The sequence below is a fragment of the Centroberyx gerrardi genome, chromosome 13 (assembly GCF_048128805.1).
Source record: "Centroberyx gerrardi isolate f3 chromosome 13, fCenGer3.hap1.cur.20231027, whole genome shotgun sequence".
Lineage (NCBI taxonomy): Eukaryota > Metazoa > Chordata > Actinopteri > Beryciformes > Berycidae > Centroberyx > Centroberyx gerrardi.
This window is the reverse complement of record NC_136009.1, coordinates 6,078,602-6,099,958: the sequence shown is the minus strand read 5'-3', so window position 1 is coordinate 6,099,958 and position 21,357 is coordinate 6,078,602. Positions and strand designations below refer to the sequence as shown.

General features: G+C 42.6%; 1 protein-coding gene across 1 annotated transcript in view; it reads left to right on the top strand.

Annotated features, from left to right (window-relative positions):
• The window catches only part of brinp2 (bone morphogenetic protein/retinoic acid inducible neural-specific 2), a 99,444-nt gene that overhangs the window by 77,188 nt on the left and 899 nt on the right, over window positions 1–21,357 (top strand). The window contains exons 6-7 of the mRNA XM_071907024.2: window positions 15,036–15,258; window positions 21,037–21,343. Coding sequence (XP_071763125.1) covers window positions 15,036–15,258; window positions 21,037–21,343 — 530 coding nt within the window. The remainder of the gene's footprint in view (window positions 1–15,035; window positions 15,259–21,036; window positions 21,344–21,357) is intronic.

Genomic DNA, 21,357 nt, shown 5'->3' with positions numbered 1-21,357 from the left:
CATTCACAAGAAGAAGAGTAACCTGGCTTTACTTTTTGTGCACTTTATTTTGTCATTTTCAAATTTTCCAATTAAAAGAATCTAGTTTGAACTCTGTCCTCTCGTCCTTTTAGAATTGCATGGGAAAGATCACATCTCTTTTCTAAAAAGTAACTCAGTAACCTTTACTTCTAGTACATTTTAAATGAGCTACTTTTTACTTTTACTTAAAGGAATAGTTCGGTATTTTGATGCTCAGTATGTTATCGAGCTTTCTGTCAGCAGTTATTTTTGGATACTTTTGGCTCTCGTGGAGCTTACACCGGTTTAGAAGGTAGTGCGTCTTTGAGAAAAAATAGTTCCTATCCAAATAGAATACAACTATTGACTGAAAGCTCGGTTTTTTAAAATTTTTTCAAGATAACATACTGACACCGGTATGATTATACTGTGAGCGTTGTGTTTTGCAAAACAATGTTTATCCTAGTTGTCAAAGACTGTCGCGTATGCCGCCAGGTTTCTATTGCAGTAGAGTAGGAGGGAGCATCCCGGTGTTACCGGACAGGTGGAGCAGGTGGCTAGCGAAGTTATGGTTTCTACTAATAGGGATCATGACCGAAAACATGTCATTTGGGCCCAGGGTTCAAAATACTGAACTATTCCTTTAAGTAAAATATCAGCAAAGTAACAGTACTTCTACTTGAGTAGCACATTCTAGCACTCTTTCCACCACTGGTTATAAGGAGCAAAAGTATAATAGCAAAGTTTGTACATACAGTACTGTTGCCCCCAAATGCCCCAGTTTTTAGACAACATCACAGAGAAACACTTTTAGTGCCTCAAGGAAACATTTTCCCTAAAGATGAGAAGATGAAACCGAAATGATCCCCCTGAAGAAATTGGACGAGCCTTTTTCAAGTGCCAGATGAAGCCGTCTCACTGAAACATGCGGCATGTGTTACTCAAATATTTAACGTTCTAAGTGCCATTTAAAATGCAAAATATAACGTGAATGAGCTCCAATGTAAATAATGTCGGTTAGCACCGTTCCCCCGTAAATTGCTGGCTTTCCACTTCACAGATAACCCACTTACCATTTGGCTTCATAACCTTCACACATAAAGAGAACGCAGTGATAATGCAGTGGGTGTAAAAACATAAACAGAGCGGCGCCATAACTCGGGATCGTTTGCAGCTTGAGCGGGAGCGCCGTTAAAACCCATCTGTCTGCAGACAAATGCAGCGCTGGCCCATCTGGGTTCCTTTAGCTATCCGAGACCTTGGGAATATTCAAGGTTAATGCCCCCTTATTAGGCATAGCCGTCAGACCCCGGAATGGCTTCCCCCCTAATGTATGAGGTCTGCATGTTAACGAATGACTTACACTGGTTAAGTAGAGGTTTGCCATCATGCATCTGTCCTCCATTTATCTTGAATTAATAATGCGGCGGCGGCGGCTGCAGGCTTTCTCAAATGGCGAGGAGTTCAACTCTAAAAAGAATCGGTCGCTATTTCTTGAACCTGCTCACAGCTGGAAAGCAAGCAAAATTAGAATTTTCCAAACAAGACCTCTTAGGGGATGGAGCAGTAGTGTAAAATTCACCGATGTGCAATCTTTGCTGTAAAAAGTAGGACTTAAAGGATAAGTTTGGCGATTTCGGACCTATATATAATTAGTCTCTTAGCACTTGGACCCACAGAGAGTATTGGCTCCAGAGTCAGCTGTCAGTTGAAACAGCGAGCTCTGTTGCCTCTTGCTGCTAACAATGAGTCCAAATGGGGCTTGTCAAAATATCTCCAAAAAAGCCAGTCTGTGAAAACGATATGGCATCCAACCGACAGTCTTCTACCAAACAGTACTGTTTACAATCTGACCTGACCGTCCAAAAAGAGATCACTCCGCCAGTAACACACTTTCACCCCACAGCAGTTTGTGCTGCAGCAGAGAAAAATAGTTCTGTGATTCTCTGATTAGTGAAAGTGCGCGTAATGGAGGAATTGTGTCATGTTGACTCTCAACTGTGGAGCCTGCAAATTGCTTTTTTGGAGATATTTTGACAAACCCATTTGGACTTATTGTTAGCAGCAAGAGGCAACGGAGCTTGCTGTTTCTACTGACAGCTGACTCTGGAACCAATACTCTCTGTGGGTCTGAGTACTAGAGGTATGTAAGAGACTAATTGCATACAGTTTCAAAATCACCACAACTTATCCTTTAAATGATGGCTTGTATGCTTGGCTGGATCTTGCATTGCGTTAGCTGAGGATGGCAGAAAGAAAGAAAGAAAGAAAAAAGAAAGAAAGAAAGAAAGAAAGAAAGAAAAAAACATGGAGAAAACATGTACGAGCAAGCAGGAACGAGAGAGAGCTAGTAAACTAAAGAGGAGCTCACTGGAGGAGACGGTGTTAATGAAAGCACAGAACAGGCTCTCACGCCAGACAGTGCAATCTGTCTCGCTGAAATAGAGGCGACACCGGCTCACAGAAATAAAGGAAGTGCATGAATATTTTGGAGTCAAAAGGCTAATTACGTGAATATGGTTCCTCTGTTTATATCGCACCCGGTTTGGGAATTACGTTACATATTTCCATGCGTTTATTATTTGTTTTATTATTTTATTATGTTATACAGCTCAGTGCAGTGATTACACTTCGCTTCTACAGGCTGAATGAGATGTGTGCATAATGTTCAGTATGCTGTATCACACACATACACAGCAATGCACACACACACCACATGCATGCACAGGTCAAATGCCATTACATTACATCAGTGTCATGCCATAGAGCAGCAACTATGAAGCAGGATTGATTAAAATATCATTCATTTTATATAGCAGAGCATCTGGAAATCTGGAAATTGAAATCCCTCGTAGGTTTGAGCAACAACACGCATTTTCACCGCAAATTACTTTGTACCAAGCTTTTGAGCAAGCTTCAGTCTAGTTTTTCTACATAGTTTCAGGCTTTTTTATTTTCAGATGTTCTCCATTTTTGATGCGTTCAGGTAAACAAGACTCAGTGTAACACTCAGGCATCAGGAATAGACCAACAACATAAATATATCCACCGATTTTCTCTTTCACCGTTTAGAAAAAGACAGATGCATTGCACATTGCCTACTGTGAAGATCATGCCCGTTTTTTTCTTCTAACGGACAAGGATAGCAATAACGTTAAAACCGCTCTGGGTTGTAACTCAGAAAACAGATTGATTGTATTTTGTAGTTACCTGTAAAGATACAAGCAACAATATATTAAAGATAACAACCCCCACGCACACAAAACACACCGCTTTTTTACAAATGCCACCGTGTCTTCTGCAGTAAAGCACTGACATTTAGGTAGCTGAATGAAAACACACATACAGCAACACTCTTTTATTGCAACCCCCCATCCCCTGCACACACACACACACACACACACAGAAACTGCCCCGAGAGCCACGGCAATTCAGGCGGCGATTCCTCCCTCCATCCTTCATCCAAACAACCACCAATTTATTCCCCTGCAGCGATTCCCTACAGTCAGCAGGCGATACTTGTAATACCCTGCAATGACAGATCTTCAGACAATATCTCAATCGGAGGGGAGGGGAGGGGAGGGGGGAAGGGGGGGGGGGGGGGGGGGGGGGATTTGGGAACCGGTAACATTCTCCCTTTCCTCAAGCCGCTATCGTCGCGTAAAGCGTCCTTGAGCGACCTCCGGCTTGCTCGGCGGCCTCGGCAGGAGAAAGTGGCGGTCGCACTGTGGGCAGCTCCCAGCGGCAACCACAGAAGAAGACCACGCGGTTTTTCCTGGACCGCTCCCAAATGTGTGGGGAATGTGTGGGTTTGCCAAAAAAACAGAGCGCGTGTTGGCCCTCCGTAAATAAATAGAAGTTTGACAAAAAAAAAAATGGGTGAGAGCTGCTCCCCTCAGGTGTAAGTAGCTTGAAAATAGCAGGCTGGATACAAGAGAGAGATTGAACCCCCCGCTCCTCTCTCTCACACACACACACACACACACACACGCGTTCGCCTAAATCCATTATCCGTTTCTGATCTCTCGGCGGGAGCGGGAGAGGTAGTTCGTCTTCAGATAGCTATGCTAAAGGTACAGTGGCCTCCTAAGGTGTTTGTTTCAGCGGTACGGGGAGCGGAATTTGACCCGGCGGATAATAAAATGATACAGCGAACACGCCGCTGAGGAGGAAGTGTGTTGTTTCCACTCGCGCAGACGGGAACTAAGCGATTGTTGAACTTTTTTTCCACGCGGGGAGTCCGAAATTTAATAAACGGGAGTCTCTCCCTAGAGCCCTGGCGCTTTAAAAGAGACTTTTATTTTTGTCGCGGGAGACAGGCACACAACCCGGTTTGGGTCTTCCATGATATATGAAATACACTTTTCAATGATGCACCTGTAAAATAGGCAAACAAAGAGAGTGAAAGTTGGTTTCTTTTTGGTTTACCAGAATGTCCACAACCCCCAGTCAGTATGCGGACCTGTTTTGATGTAAAAAACAAACATATTCTGGTCTGAATCCACACATATCCACACAAGTCTAACCATATCACAGTAATACACCTGAATGCATTTCTGCATTATGCTAATCTGCTGATTGGCAACCAGCATTAGGTATGAATCATCCATGAAATCATTGTACAAATCAAAGGAAACAGTGCATTGCAGATTTGTGGCAACACATTAACCACACACCTGTGAGTGTGTTCCTATGCAACACACACATAAATACACACACACACACACACACACACACACACACACACACACAGCAATCACTGACAATAATTATGTAGGGCACACTAGATGCATTTGCATGATCAAGTTGAGCCTGTGGAATAAGCCTCAGAGTCAGTGTACATATTTGATGTATATATGAGCTGTCGGGTTGTATTTGTTCTATTCTCCTCTATGTGGGACGCTCCTATAGAGCTTCATGTTCAATGCGTCGGCAATACAAACCTGGTGACATTTCAGAAGGTGCAGAATAATTGTGCCTCTTAGCTCTATGTATGTGTGTGTGTGTGTGACTTATTGAATGGTGTGTTTGCATGACAGTGTGTACACACAAGATACGGCGGTGCTTATGCGAGTATGTTTACGAATCAGTCATCCCTCAGCAAAGTGCGTCCATAATCATCCGTGTTATACGTTCCGGCGAACCCGCGAAGAAGCCACGCCGGCTGGTGTCATCGCTCTCTCTCTCTTTCTCTCTCTCTCTCTCTCCGGGCTTCACACCTCCTGTTCTTTAACTATCTTTATCTTCCTCGACCTCTCGGCCGCATAGATCAAGAGGCGGAGGAGGTGTCGGCGTTTATGCCTCCCCGCCAACCACGGATGAGGAGGAAAACGGCGCTTCTAGTTGAGATTGATCTTCTTTACGAGTCGGTAGAGGCTGAAGGTACAACGTTGAAGCATTTTTTTTTTTTCTCATGTAACGATCAGCCGCAAGAGTCCAATAAGCACACAAGCCTGATAGCATTGCTTCCCCAAACCCGGGGGGGAGCCAAACTGTACCGCGGCTGACAGAGAAATGACTCCAATTTCTCACTTAGGCTGTGAGTTTGAGAGACGTGTTTGAGAGGTTAAATGTAAATCCATCATGTGTATGTGTGTGCTCGTGTTTCATAACACAGAATTACAATTCCTCAGCCTGGTAAAGCAGACCTCCCTGGCAGCAAGGCCTAACATGGGGGAATTTATCTATCCTTGGGCCCATTTGTATTCCACTGGAAGCCAGAGCTTTGCAATTCTCAATGATGAACTGGTGAAGAATTTGAATGTGAACTGCTGGTACTTGGTCTCCTATCCGCATCAGGGGGACTGACCATGGAAATAGTACCAGAATATCCTAAGCTAAGTAAGAGTAGCTTAAATGAGGCTATACTCAAGAAGTGAAACAACTGATAAAAGTCATAGGTGAAAAGTAGCTAATTGAAAGTAAATGCAATGCAAAAAGGATGCGGGACAGAGTTCAAACTAGGTTCTGTTCATTGAAAAAACCTTTACAAAATAAAGTAATGTATGAATCAACACAACCTTTTAAGGATATATATAGAGAGCATGAATCTCTCCTCCAACAACTGCCTATCAACTTCCATAACTGTTTTCTCGCTACAAATGAACAGTGGATATTGCACATTTTATAGTCTATGTTGAGTATCCTAACTCGATTCTGAAATTTATTTCAGTATTTGATCTGTGACTAGAAAAAAGTGCTCATCCCCATTATTCAACAATGTTACTTCATTGATGTCGCTAGCAAGGCTACTGTAGGCTACTAGCTAGACAAGCCAATAGTCTAATACTGGATGGATGGCTATTTGACTAATGTTAAGTAAGCTACTATCATGGATTAATTTGAGCATTTAATGTTCCATAATGCTTATGGAGAGGCTAAATGTGAACTCTGTAATAGATGTGATTTAAAATGTAACAAAGTATGGTAAAAGTAAAATCACTAGCTTCAAAAAATGCTTAAAAAGTACAAGTACACAAACAAGAGTAATTGTAATTTGTTATTTCCACCCTATACCGATCAACAGGAGTTGTGAGTTGTGTTTGATTCCTACAGAAGGCGCTCCAATTATAACAAAACAACTTTTTTATTACTAATGTTGAGTTGTTGGCTGCATGGAAGTAAGGTATTTTTCCATACCAGGGTCAGGTAAACAATCCCTATTCAGGGCCAGTGAGGACCAGAAGACTCACATTCATTCAAATTCACATCACTTCCTGTATTGTATAATCTACTGTATCTTTCATATGATCAGGGCAATATTGTGTCAAATAAATCATACGTCAAAGTCCTTTTTCTCCACCTGTATGCTTCTCACAGATAAACATATAATTTTTTTCATTATATATATGATTATACATAACCGTAACATGTTTTGATAAGACCCCTGGAACCTATTCATATACACTTCATTGTATGGTGTGTGTGTGTATGGTTGCTTATGAATGTACAGTCATCTCAAGTACAGGGAGCTCTCCTGGCCTCTTGAAGGATTTTCAACTAATTATGGAAGATGTGGTTGGGAAAAATTGACAGTCTTGAGGGGATTATGGGCTAATCTGAAAACAAAAAGCTTACTTTATTAAGAAGCAAATGTAATTAGAGTGTATCAGTTATGGATCACAAACTACTGAATACAAAGACACGCACCCCCCCATTTTTTTTTTTTTACCTGATCCCTTTACCACTGGATTTACACAGATACAAACGTGTTACAGTATCAGATAGGAGGGTTTTTTTTTTTTATTGCTGGCTATGCAATGAAAAAGCCATCAGATCTCGGGGCTGTTAAAGTGACATTTCACTTTGGTGTTAACATTTTCACCTTTCAGCACATCCACCTCCATAGAAGTTCAGGAGTAGTCAACCTCTAGCATCAGCTGCCCTGGGGAGGTGCTGTCACCACCGGCAGGGAGACTTTTACCCCGCTCTTCACACTTAACAATGAAAGTGATAGTGATGATTTTTCCAGCTCCCCAGAGTGGCCAATCTGCGTCAAATCTTATTTTTCCTAAACCAAGAGAAAAATTCTGTCAGTGAGGTGAGATAACTCCACTGGTTTCCAATGCAGCTTCACTTCTTAGAGGAATTTTCTGGAAATGAGTGTCAGAATAAGGCAGATTACTGCACTGTTTTTAAGAAAATGACACTTGATTCTACAAAATTCTACAAGTTGATTTGCATTGGAAACAAGTTAAATTATCAAACCCCACTGGCAGATTTTTTCACTTGTTTTAAGAAAATTACGATTTTAGGACTCAATAATACACTAAATCACTTGTTACCATGGAGATTTTTTGCAGTGTAAATTCTTATAGAGGTATATGGAGTAAAAAAACAAATGAGTACAAATTTTCTCATTTACTTTGAGAATTTTAGTTATCCAGGGATGTAAAATGAAATATCGGGACAGTCTGATTGGATCCCTTGATCTCTGGCAGGATCAATCAATCTAATGAACAGTAACCGATCTTATTTCAAAATGTAACTCGAGCCTCGTTTTTAATACAGCGGAGGTATAGAGACTGCCAAGCGTAAAAACCCATCCTCGCTAACTATAGGGCGAGATGCGTGATGGATGGCGCCTTTAATGTGCTACAGACACTTTGTAGTGATGGAGATAGCAGCTTACTCGACAGCTCCGGACCCTCTGTTTTCCGCTCCGTCTCTCCCAGCCGGCGTGCGTCCCGCGGAATAAAAGAACGGGGAAAACGGCGCTGCGCAGCCGCCTGAAAACGCCCCGATCGTACCGTCTGTCATGTTGTTAACCAAATTAAAGGCGCCAGAAGAATAAGGAGGATTATTGAAGTGGCTGTTGAGAGGAATCGTGCGGGATTTAATGAAATGATCTGCGCTCGGATGGAGCCGACGGAGGAACGAAGGGACACGCATCATGAGAAAGGAGTTTCTCCTGACACCATGCTGTGTGCCACTCATGACAGGCAGCTGTAAACATATCAATTCTAATTTGAACGGTGACAGCGACTGGAGTATATTCAAGGGAATACGGCATATTTGTGTACATGTTTTCTGTCAACACAACAAGCAATATTGAAGCAAGAGAATTGCGTTAAAGTCACAGTTTTGAGGTCACAGATCAATGAACATCAGGCAGTTTTCAACAAAGGACACACATTATCAAGATTTATATTATCCTCACAAAGGTGGGTGAACTCTATTCGAAAAACAAAAAAAGGGTGAGCAGAGTTTAGTTGAGTTCACTCTCCACCGCCACTGCATATAGCGTTTTTGGGCTCTGACTTTTTGTAATGCCCCACGTCCTTGTAGGGAGTTAAATGAACAGGCCTCAGCCAGCCAGTCACTTAGCTGTCGTCTCCGCCTGATGATGTCATGAATCACTAACTCAGCCCGGAGACTGAGATTCTGGGGCCGCGCGGTCGCCCATTATGGAAAATAACCCCCCCGGCCTCTTTATCTGATAGATTTTGAGTGAGCCAAATTGTCCATAAATTTGGGACATGGAGTCATAAATGTCAGAAAAAGGGAGGAAAACAGACAGACAAATTCCTCCAGCGTGATGGCAGTGCTAATGACCACTGAGACTGTGTGGGGGGAAAAAGAGAAAGGGAGAGAGAGAGAGAGAGAAAGCGGAGGAGGGAGTGATGCTAAGGGAGAGTTGAAGGCGAACTGGAGTGAGCAAGAGAGGGAGATATTTGAGGACAGAGCTAAAGAAGAAGAGATGATGGGGGAGGGGGGGGTGGATGAGGAGTAAGGGTGAATGTATGCGAGTTAATCAGTGATAGAGGGAGGAAGACAAAGAGGAGAAGAGGAAGAGAGAGATGCAGGGCAGAGGGAAACAGATAGGGAGTGTGTCGAGGCATTGTTGTACGGAGGCATTGATCTCGCCGGCTAATGGTCATACTGAGACTCACTGTGTGCCTCTCTGCTGGAGCCGCACATGGCAGAGCGGACAGGCAGCAGCTGTCGAGGCCAGCTCACAGCTTTCCAGTGGCAAAGCAGGAAGATGTGGCTTTTATCAAGACCAAAATCCACCCCAAAAAACAACTCACACAGGATATTCTAATGAGCTCATTATATCAATACAGGGCTTTCAGCTGATGTAACGCACCCTTGGGCGGCCATATTGGAGGTCCTCAGCTTTTAGCCTGGTTCATTTCTGTGCCGTTTTTGACTGGGAACTGATAATTTTGCCACTATTACATCTTGTTTGTATTAATAATTTCAGCTTGGTAGCTAGCTAACTATATGGTCAGCCAACCGTCTTGTTTTCTGAACGCATTTGATATGCACACTAGCTAACGCATCTAGTAGGAGTTAGCATTTGTAGTGGCTAGTAGTTGCATGTTAACATTAGCATCAGTTGCTTTTGCTTAAAGGTCCCATATTCTAGACTTTCCAGTGTTTTATTTTCTGTCTTGAGGTCCATTAAAAGCTGTGTGTGTGGTGTCATGTACCAAAAACACTCTCAATCCATTTTTACACGTTCATTTTCCAGCATCTCTCAGAGCCTTACCAAGAACAGGCTGTTTCTGTCGCTGTGTCTTTAAGGCACCACAGCCCGGCAGCTACAGGTAGGGAAAACTCTCCGGTAATAAACAATGACAACTGCTCAACTGCTTTGAAAAAAACACTTTGTTAGTCTATTATTTCTTACAAAAATAATAATGAGCGAACCTTTGTGACGCCACAAAGTTACGGAAGTCGAAACGGCTCGTTTAGAGGCTCGCTTTTCTAATATGGATTGTGTGGATTTAGTTGGCAACCCTGCGTTTTGATACTTTCACCATGTTTAGATAGCACATCCAACTCCTTTATAATCAAAGAGGCAAGGGAAATCCCGTCTTCCACAATATGGGACCTTTAATATGTCTGTTAGCTAGCTAGCAAACCCAAAAACCAACTGTTCAGGTTAATTGAGCTGTTGACCTCAAGCTACAACTCAGAGTGTTTTGGAGTAGAGGCTAGGGCTAAAGACAAGACAGTTTACTGTGTCACAGTAACTTGCATTTGGAAACAAATCCACCTTATCAGACTATTCAATTTTACTTAGAACATTAATTAATTGGCCTGCACCCACACCATAAAAGTCTTTTTCAAGTATCCCTCTTTTCCTTGCCTGGTTATTATTATATATTTAGACATTATTTGCACTCAGCCAATTATCTTATGGGTCTGATGGATTTGGTTGCTAGGAGATTCGTGATGCAACTGCAAAGCCTGTAACTGTGGAAATCAACAGCTCTGCCAGAACAGACACCAGACAAACACAGCTCGCGTCTGCAATATCAGGATGAAACAAAATATGGATCCGCTTCATTTACACTGGATACCAGACTGAGTTTGTGGCTTGGCTGGCAACTGAACCAGCTGTCTCAACTTTTGTTATTTGCAATTTTTTTCAAAAATAAAGAGTGTTTTACCATGAGAGGATGAGTCAGTGTCCTTCCTCACTGAGGTTCTTCAGGCGTGACTAAATGCCGCCTCTTTCAAACTATGTCTTGGGTGCGTGTTTGTTTCTGGTGGGATCCTACTGTACATGACAACAGTATAAATATGTTTTCATGAGCCTGGATCCCGGGGCAAAAATTCATTTTTCATGTGTGTCCCCGAACTGTGTTAGCACTATTGTAATAATTAGTCGAGTGCCGTAATTATCCAGTTGCATCTTGATAATATCACAATCATATTATGTTTTTTTATTATGTCCATAAATCGTTTAATATTTAATTGCTGTCACTTAGCCATGAAATCAAGCCAACACAGTTGCTCACCCAATAACAGCTGCTCTTTTTAACTGTGCTCTCTTCTCTGCATCTTACTGCACAAACTATTATCCTTTACTCATGTGGACAAGTACTGTACTTTTAATTGAAAATGCATTATTATGGATAAGACAACAAGAGAACTTTGCATTGCTTAAGTCATGGGGAAGGTTGGATTTAGTGTTTTTTGTAGCCAAAGCCACTCGCACATCACAACCAGCGTACTTTATTGGGTACTTTTATATTTTATATGGTTTACTTTACATTATAGTAAATTCTACTTCATTTACAAGATCATATTTTTCATAGTTGATGTCATGATTGTGTAAAAAACACCATTACACAGGATCTTAAGTAGCTATTCCTTGTGCCATAGTCTAGGATGGACGCTTAGAAAGTGGTTGAAATGCATATCGAGGTTGGTTTGAATTAGGTCACACATCCAGAAGAACAACTAGAAGTTTTAACATCCCAGAAAATTTTTAAAAAAAAAAATCCTCAGTTCACACACAGCACTGATCAGACACGGCACCATCATCAGTCTCCTAGCAACAATAGCTACAGCATCTATATGTCTAATTTCAGGACATCATTTGCATATTTACTTTCTTTCAGTTTCAGCTAGGTAATATAGCCTGTATTACCGGCTAATGATGTTCAATTCATAATCACATTCATAAGTCATTTAAAATGTAATTGCTGTGACTAATTAGTTAAATCACGCCATCAAATAACCGTCTTAATTTACCCAGGAATTGGAAAAGCTAAAAATAACTTGTGTATCATCCAACATTAGCCACAGCATTTCACTTTGATGCCTCTTCTTCTGCTTTCTTCCACATGCCTATTGTATCTAATAATTTCAGGTGAGGTTTTATACTATGGTTCACAGCATTTAGCAAATATTAACTCATGTGCTATGACAATATGTACAGATATATACTGTATATTGGGGCACAATTCCCTTGCTTACCAGCACTTTGGCATCAGAAAAGCAATCCTTTATCTAATAAGACTAATTTGCAATCTGTGACTCTACTGCAATTCTTCAAAATACTGAAGCCACAGTTGTAGCCAATATAAAAGCGCTCCATTTTTCATTTCCTGCATTTTCAGCATATTCTTTCTTAAATGTTAAGAAAAGTAGAACCTATTTATATCCATGTGCTTCCTAATAGCTGAAAAGAGACGCTTCCCTGCAGTGGTGGAGCTAAAGTCTAGCAACTTCACTGCCTCATGCAGTGCATGCAGCGGAAAGTTTGACCTCCAAAAAGGCAGCATTTGTATCCCGCATAAATGGTTCGATGTCTGCCTTCCATCTCTTCCCAACGATGAATTTATGCCTAGCCGGCTCATTGCAGCTATTACAGCTTAGGGAAGATTAGTAGGGGTGAAATAGTGAAACAGGCAGTAAAAGCAGACCAGCCGAGGAATGTAGCAAGCAAACAGTGAAACGCCAAAGTTAATGTTACCCTACTAATTTAGCCTCATGTCAGCAGGGAGTCGGGCTGCAGTGAGAGAGGGGGAGAGACAGAAAGAGATGAGAGAGTCAAGAGGAGCAAGAGATGCAAGAAAGAGAGAGAGAGAGAGAGCGAGCGAGAGCGAGAGCGAGAGCGAGAGAGAGAGAGAGAGAGAGAGAGATACACACAGTGAGACGCAGAGACGGAAAGCTCCGGAGAGAGAGCGAGACACCACTGTACAGAAGAGGAAGATCATATGGAGAGAAAGAGGCAGAGCTACACAGAAGAGAGGGGAAGATAGGGAGAAGAGACCGCGGTGTCAGCGGGGATCACTGAACACTGTAATAGGCTTGAGTCTCGTCAGTTCGGCTCAGCTCAGGTCGGCTTGGCCGCGAGTTTCCTCGCTGTCTGCCTGCCAACAACAACACATGGGAATATGATTCTCCAGCAGACCCAGAACAATCCTAGAAGGTCTCACTTAGTTGGCTGTGGGAGAAAAAAAAGAAATAATAGGGTCAAGTTTCCCAAAGGCTTAGTACTGGCATAATCTTTTGCCCATCGGTTCGTAATGGAACTAAAATGATCTTAATGCGAAAAATGCTTTTGGCAAACCCAGCAAAGGGTAGGAGCCGTGTCTTCTGTGCAGACATTATTCTCAGTATAATTTAATCTTTCTATGTCAAAGACCCCCCTCAAAATGATGACCGTTTGACTGGATAGCACCATTTGAAATGATCTGTCCGTTTTGGCCAGAACACTGAAATAGATGTCCATTTGGCTGGGACAACAAAGTAGTTATCTATTCTGGCCAAGGTTCCCCATCTGGGAAAACTGTTTAAAGTTTTGAAACAGTACTACACAGGCTGTGGTTGCTCAAACTATGGCTCAGGAGCCATGGGTCCAATATCTCATTTGGGTCTCAGGTTGAAAATGTACGAGCTTTTGGTTGGACAGAGGCGAGAAACACATTCACACATTCAAACATATGCTCACATTGTGCTAACTTGACCCCATGGAATGAAAAATAACTTCTTCTTTCTTGTACTTTTTTGACGTTGTTGCTGGACTTAGTGTATACCTATTCATCAATACAGGCGAAATAAAGTTGATTTCTAGAAATTTTTAATCAAAATTAAGAGATTGTCTCTTTCCGGTAAACAGCACATTTCTGTTGATGACTCATCCTGCACTCGGGGGAGCGTATACAAAAATTTCATCCAATGAAATTTTGATAACCGTTGGAATTATTACCCCCCAAACCCGCAATGATGCTAGATCAGAAGCAAATCATGCTCTCTGTGCCACTTCATGGGGTCTTTCATTTGGTAATACTGATGACAGTAGACTATTATTCATTTTTCTGAGAACTACCCATGTAGACAACCTCTGGTTTCCACTTTAAGAATCCTTGACTCAAATACAGTTGTCCCAGGATTATGGCTAGTTCTAGGAAATGATACAGTATATGAGATCAATTTTCAAAGGGCCATTAGCTCAAAATTTTATTTGAAAGATTGTTTGATTGTTTTTCTTATAGAATATCTATCAAATTTATCTCATTCCCAGGATCACAAAAAAGGTTTATTACCATTACAAAAATTTCACTCTCAAATGAGATAAGAGTCAATAAAATATGCTTTGGATTGACATTTTGACAGAGGCTGGTGAAATGTGATAGCCCTGTAGCAGTTGAAATCCTTTTATTTATGTGCATTAACAACAAAACCATAATAGGATAGGATAATTGATATTGCCTTTTTGCGCATAAAAATAACAGCATTTGACATGGAATAGGCCTATCACTATTTTTTGTGCATTTGAGAGGGGCGCACAAAAGATAGAGGAGAGAAAATGCCCTCTTGCCATTTTAGCGCATGCTTTTGTTGGTCTAATCGGCTTGTGATTACCGATTTTGACCTACCTTGTTTGGAGTTGCAGTCGAGCCATGAGATAAATGAAAATGCCCACCCGAACGTGACGCCATGCTATCACTCTCCAGATAACTAGTGTGTTTCTAAATGGCTATATCGCAAATGGCGTAATTGTGAACACTGTGAGCTTTTAATGGTGGGGTGAATGAGCATAACGGCACATTGAGGCACAGGTGTTTACTTTGTAATGGCAATTCATTAGAATATAACAGCTTTTTTTTGTATTCAAATGACACATGAAACCACCTCCTCAGTCAGTCATTATCTACACACGCCACAAGGGATATTAGACAGTGTGGCGAATAGGTTTTCAGCGCTTAAAAAAAACGTATTGTTAACCTATAATTACTTGAGAAAGAGTAATTTGCTCTTTTCTCTCTCTCTGTCGATTTCCCCTCCAGATGAATTCAAAGCCTTCCTGAAGCGCTTGCCCACCGACCGGTTCCTGAATGTGTCCACGATCTCCAAGTTCTGGTCGGCCGACCCGCCCCTCCAGAAGCGCTACGCCCAGCTGGAGTCCAGCACCGCCCTGGTCCAGGGGAAAGCCCAGAAGATTGTCAGGAAGCTGTTCACCCTGAGCAAACGCTGCCCCAAACTGCCCCGCATCAGCCTGCCCCGAGAGAGGTAGGCCTACCGGGATACTTTGAAAACAAACAAAATGAAAAAGGCATCATTTGTCAGGACCGGGAGCTTTGGCGGCTGCTTTGTGCTGAGTCATTACGGCTGTAGGCTCCCGAACAGCCTGCCTCCAGAGAGGTACATTAGGAAAACCCAGAGCTATGTCGGGAGAAGAGCTCTGCCTTTGAATTTAGCAAAGCCCCGATAGGTATACACACGGGAAGGTGGGGTTTAAGCAGGAAAAACACGCCAGTGGGGTACACAATTGCTCCCTCTTAGCAGATTTCCGTCCAAAACATGTATTTTTAGATTGCTGCCAAGCCAAATGCCATGCTTTTGGCTCTCTGCTGTCAACAGATTGTACAGCAGTAAAAATTTATAACTGTGCAATGCTGTCGAGCGTAAAGAGAGACCAGCAACAGCAGCCGGATTCGCTGTACATCCGCAAGTACCTGGATGGGTCGTGCATATCTGTAGTCTGCAATGATCCCTAATGGAAATAAAGTACGGATAAAGTGTGGATTGTACTGAAAGTAAATAAAGTTTCATTTCACACCATTTCACGCAATGGTGGAGAGTTTGTTATCTCCAAAAGGTTAACGTAATAATCCACAACAATTTCATATAAAGCAACAGCAGTTTGTTTAGATTAAGTAGAAGAAGACTGGGTAGTTAGCATGAGCAGCGTTAGCCACCGTGGCTGAACAGACAAAGAAAAGAGAAACTCAAACTTCATCAGCAGAAAATCCAAGGAAAAAGAATTCCAGAAGAACTTTCGATTATAACTTTAAAATCTCCAGAAAGTCCTTCGACAGAGAAAAATAACTCCCTTAAAATATTGCCAAACACCGTCCAACATTGTAATCCTGCTCCTGCTTGGAAATCACCATCTAGATCTAGCCACAACGTGACAGGTTGACTGACTCCTCTGTTCTGATGGTGAATTCGACACCTGTGGTTGATTACCAAGCAAAATACCTGTGCATGCTTCACTCAGCCGTCATTTATAGGCAATTTGGCTGCTGCGCCCTGGGGGAGGGGGGGTGGGGGGTGGGGAGAAATCAAGCCTGTGAAAGGCAGGTGTGGAGAGAGGGAGGGAAACAGAGTAAGAGAGAGAGAGATAGAGTAAGAGAGAGAGAGAGAGAGATGTGAAGATTCAGTAGGAGAGAAGATGCAAGAGAAAAGACAGTGAGAGAGGAGAGATGGTGAGAGAATGCGCGAGAGATGTGACGATTGGAGGGAGAGTCCGAGAGAACGAAAGAGAGGGAGAGAGAGAGAGAGAGAGAGAAGAAACGTCTAGTTACTGGTTGAAGGGGCCTTTGTGGGGCGATGTACGTGGCGTTGTGGCATGTTGTAATCAAGTTCTCTCCCGGACTGACAGCTCGGCACTTGTTTACCGAGGACTTTAATTTCCCTGACAGTCCTTTCCCTCTACCCATCACTCCACGTCTCCCCCCCTCCCTCCTTCTCCTTCTCTCTCTCTCTCTCTTTCTGCATTTATTTCTCTCCCTCTGTCACCTTTGTCACTCCTTGCTCTCTCCCTTCTCTCTCTTTCTCTCTCTCTCTCTCTCACCCCTGTCACTCAGGCTCTTAACCCAGTTCACACCAGCAACAACAAGTTATCGGGGGGGCTGCTCGGCTGCAAAAGCACCCATTTTTTTTTTCCCCCAATTCCGCACAAATCCATTTGTTTTATCATCATTCATTTTCGTCTATTTACGCAGGCCTGGGGGGGAAGGAAACGCTGGAGCGTTTGGGCAATGTTGTGTGTGATTTCCTGAGCTTAGCCTGGGGATAGAATCTCTGCAGAGCCAATTTTCAGACTGAACTTGTTGCCGATGTTACTGCAGCAAAGTGGATGGTAATTTATGTATGTCTGCTTTTTCATCTCCACTTGCGGTCATGCCCCCCCCCCCCCCCGTCCCCCCCACCGCCCCCTCAAAAAATGTGTGTCAAATCGCCATTGATAAATAATCTAATCTATAAATAATAGAGCGCAGACTGTAAATGAGATTTTTTGCCTATGGAAAAATGAGATGCGTATGGAATAAACAGCAGGGTAATCTAGGGACGTCCTCGTTGGAGGCTCTTATCCAAGATGCTGCATAAAAATTACCTCTGAACTTCTGCTTAAACTTTACTTTTTAACTCTCGGTTTATGCCTACGAGTGCGTTTCAAAAGAGGAGATTTGCTTACCTCTTATGGATGGAGGGGGGGTAGAGGAGCGGGAGGAGGGGATGTAGCAAGGGAGGGAGGAGGGGGGATTTCTAGCTAGCTGGCTAGAATGTTTGGTTTTCCTGCATGGGAGAACCCCCCCACTCCCCATTCCCATCCCCTCAACCCTCCTACCAACAGAAAGATAACAGCAAACACAAATCTAAATGGGATTTTTGTGCTGTATTCTGCACCCATGGAGAATTGTTTAGAGGATTGACACCAGAGTTTCCTAGGTGAAGTTCAATCCAAGGCCAGCAGGGCAACTTCCAAACTCAATATGTCTACATCAAGGGGTTAAGCTGATGATACACAGGCAAATTTTTAGAGCTAATTTGGGCCAAAGATTTGTCAGCAATGCGCAATGAGCATGAGCGACTGGGCAATGGGCAAAGAAAGCAATGGGCAACAGTAACTGACAAATTTGACAGTTGGAGGAGTGAAAATGTTGACATACTGCTGCCATCACTGCTAACTTGGCCCCGTCTTTTCTACTGAAAATGTAATAATTTTATCATTTTATCATTGTTATCCACTGGAACACTATAACGTGTGAAGCTTGCTAGATTAAATATTATATAAAAAGAATCACAGCTATTATTTCCTAGCTGTTGGAATTTTGATCTTTCCAAAATCCATTTTTTCATTTGATTTTTGAAAATATTGTATGCTGAGGACAGGTCACCTGACCAATTGTCTTCTCTCTGATTGGTTGATGTTTAAACCTTGCCAGCAAAGCTTGGCCAGATTTCAAACTGCTACATTGTTTTCAGTGAGAAAATATTTCCCCCAAATTTGCCCAAAAAATGCCTGTGTATCATCACCAATGAGGCCCAGTAAACCTAAAGTGTACACCTAAATGTATAATGTGGCTTTAGGAACATAGATGTGAGGGAAAACCAGGAGCCATAGGCTAAGACAACATAGGGTCAAGCCTAGTAGAGTCACTGTGCAGTGAGTGAAGAGCTACTGGAGAGAAAATCCCATTTACTTTGGCAGAGAGAGGGGTGTGTTTGTATGTGTGTGTGTGTGTAGTTGAGGGGGTCATAAATATAAGCGGATTTCATTCGATTTTAATTAAGTTATACTGGTTAAGAACTTCTGTGTGGCTCTAAGATCTGGCTTTTGCTGTTTTTTCCGGCACAAATCTAATCTTTTCATGGGGAGGGGAGGCAAGAAAAAAAAAAAAAAAGCCAATCCGACGATGAGAAAATCAGATCTGTGCGGCGAGGGGTTAGAAAGCAGATCTTTTGAACCTGTGTAAATCCGACCATACAGAGCGTGCGGGTTAGGAAAGCTTGTCGGTAGCTGTCAGCGGAGACACGTGTCCTTGTAGGCTGAACTAAAAGCAGCAAGCATGTGAAGGGCTTTGCTCCTGCCCTCTGTAAGGCCCCTGTAAGTAGGCCGATAAGCTCCCCGCGTAACATCAATCATCAACCAGACACTCGCTATAAATGGGATTATGTTAAATTAAAAGCTAAAACATCGTCATCTCCGCTGTCGCCGCATGCACCCCCACCCCCACCACCCCAAACCCCCTCCCAAACCCCCTCCCAAACCCCCTCCCACTCCTTTGTTCCTCCTCTACTCTGTTGAGCACAATGGGGGTCTGCTATAGTCAGAGGGAAAGCAGTCATGGTTATTGAGGAATCGATTTGCACTAAATGAAGGACATTTGCAGCATTGCAGGATCATTCTTATTGAGGAGTAGAATAGGCTCAAAGTCTGCTTGTAGATTCGGGAAGTCGTTGTGCTGCTTTACCTTGTTGTCATCTCATTGTTTTGGGTGCACCTAATTATTGGGAATAATTGAGGTCAAATTTCTGACTAGTAGCTGTATCAACAACACTCTCACCATTCGGCATAATGACACACATTTGTATCTTAATACTCTGAAGCTTAGTTCATTAAACGTAAGTCTAAACAGAAAATGGGTTGCAGTTCAAGAAGTAAATGATGGAATCAATCAGTCAGACTGAGTGGAATATTTCTGTGCTTCAGTTAAATTTAAACTGAGCCACTATTTAATTTTCCATCATTTTTGGCCCTCTGCCAGAAGTGTCATGTTGTGCTGACCTGTTCCCAGCGCTCATGCTGAAGTACAACTACATATACAACTCCATGTCAACAAACACTGCACTTAATAATACATATAAAACACACAGAATATGGACTTCTTTGTATCAAGACGCTTCAATTTTATTCACTTAGATGGATTGTAGAGTGGTGATCTTGACACTGGAGGTGATGCTGTAGTCCTGACCCAACCCAAACCCTATCCCAATATATCATCACATCATCTTATCATAGCGCATTTCCTCCCCTGCTCTCTATTATATAATAATGGGTGCTATAACAGCAGTAACACCCTAGAGGGGATTCATTAGTGTGATTATGGGTGCGAGGGTGATGTGGCTGTCAGCGTCACCGTAGTACCCACAATCTAAGTAAACAACACCCATTAGGCTATCGTGACTTATACACAAATGTTACCAATGCATGTGCACTTGAAAAGTTTTCTTCCAAATAGAGTTACTACATTTGGATGAAATCAAAACAGGAGAAAACAAGGAAAGCTCTGTACCACAAGAGTTAAATACCACAAGCTTTATGGCCACTGTCAGCATGGTTAGAAGACATCTTTCACCAGTTAGATTGCTTTGCCGAAACTATTTGTGGTATGAAAGGAATACTGTAGTGATACTATTGTGCAGTTACAATACTCGGCATTGGATATTATTTTCACTTGTCCAACTGAACCAAAGATCGACTGAATATTAACGGTTATGTCCCATATTCAGAATGCTATAACTCTCTGATATTCCACACCTATAGGTCCCCACCCACGCTTTTGCAACCCATTTCCATGGCGCGGAGCCAGGTTGCTGCTGAGCTGTGCCCAGTTAAATAACACATAATGCCAAGCACCAATCCTAGCCAAATCAAATAATGATCTTATCTTATTATGCAGTAGCAAATTTTCTTCTCTGCCCAGGGACTGCCAGGTTTTGGCAGAGAGGGTCAGCTTTCTGCCATACATCATGTAACACATATCCAACAGCATTTAATACCAAATGTTAATCGTAGCCAAATCTAATAACGGTCTCATCTTGTTTATATATCATAGCTAATTTTCCCCTCTTTTCTATGTCAGGTTTTGGCTGTTAAGCTGAGAACAGTTTGCTGTTCACTGCAATAACCGTCAAAATACCTTATTTAATAGCAAGCCCCAATGCTAATGTCAATAACCAAAATAAGTAACTAGCTTACGTACCCATTTACTTAATATCTTACTAACTGACAGACAGCCAGATAGCCAGATAGATAGATAGATAGATAGATAGATAGATAGATAGATAGATAGATAGACAGAGTCACTGCTATTGTATATTGTACTACTATACTTGATCAAACTCAATTTTTCTCACCTTGATCCAGGCTTTTCAGGTTTCGGTTGAACTGAGCCCAGTCCTGGCTGTACTTCAACACAAACGATTACCTACTCTGCATTCTGCGCTAGAATACACTGAGCACTGAATTGTATTACATTTTTTCTCTTCTCTCTCCAGGCCTGTTAGGTTTTGGCTGAACCGGGCCCAGTCCCTGCTCTACTGTAATGAGCATGGAGTTCTGGGCACCTTCTCTGAGGAGGTGAAGAGCTGCAGCTGCCCCGTGGAGCAGCCCTCCTGCCAGGGAGTCGTTCCCTGCATCGTGGGCACCTCCTCCACCTCCTGCTCCTCCTGCGCTGCCGACAACGCGACCCGCTGCGGCGCCTGTCACCACGGAAACCTCCTCCATCTCGGCGCGTGCCGGCCGAGCATTGCCGCGTCCCTGGACCACTACCTGAACTTTGACCTGGACATGCCTGACGCCGAGGTTTTGAGAAGCTT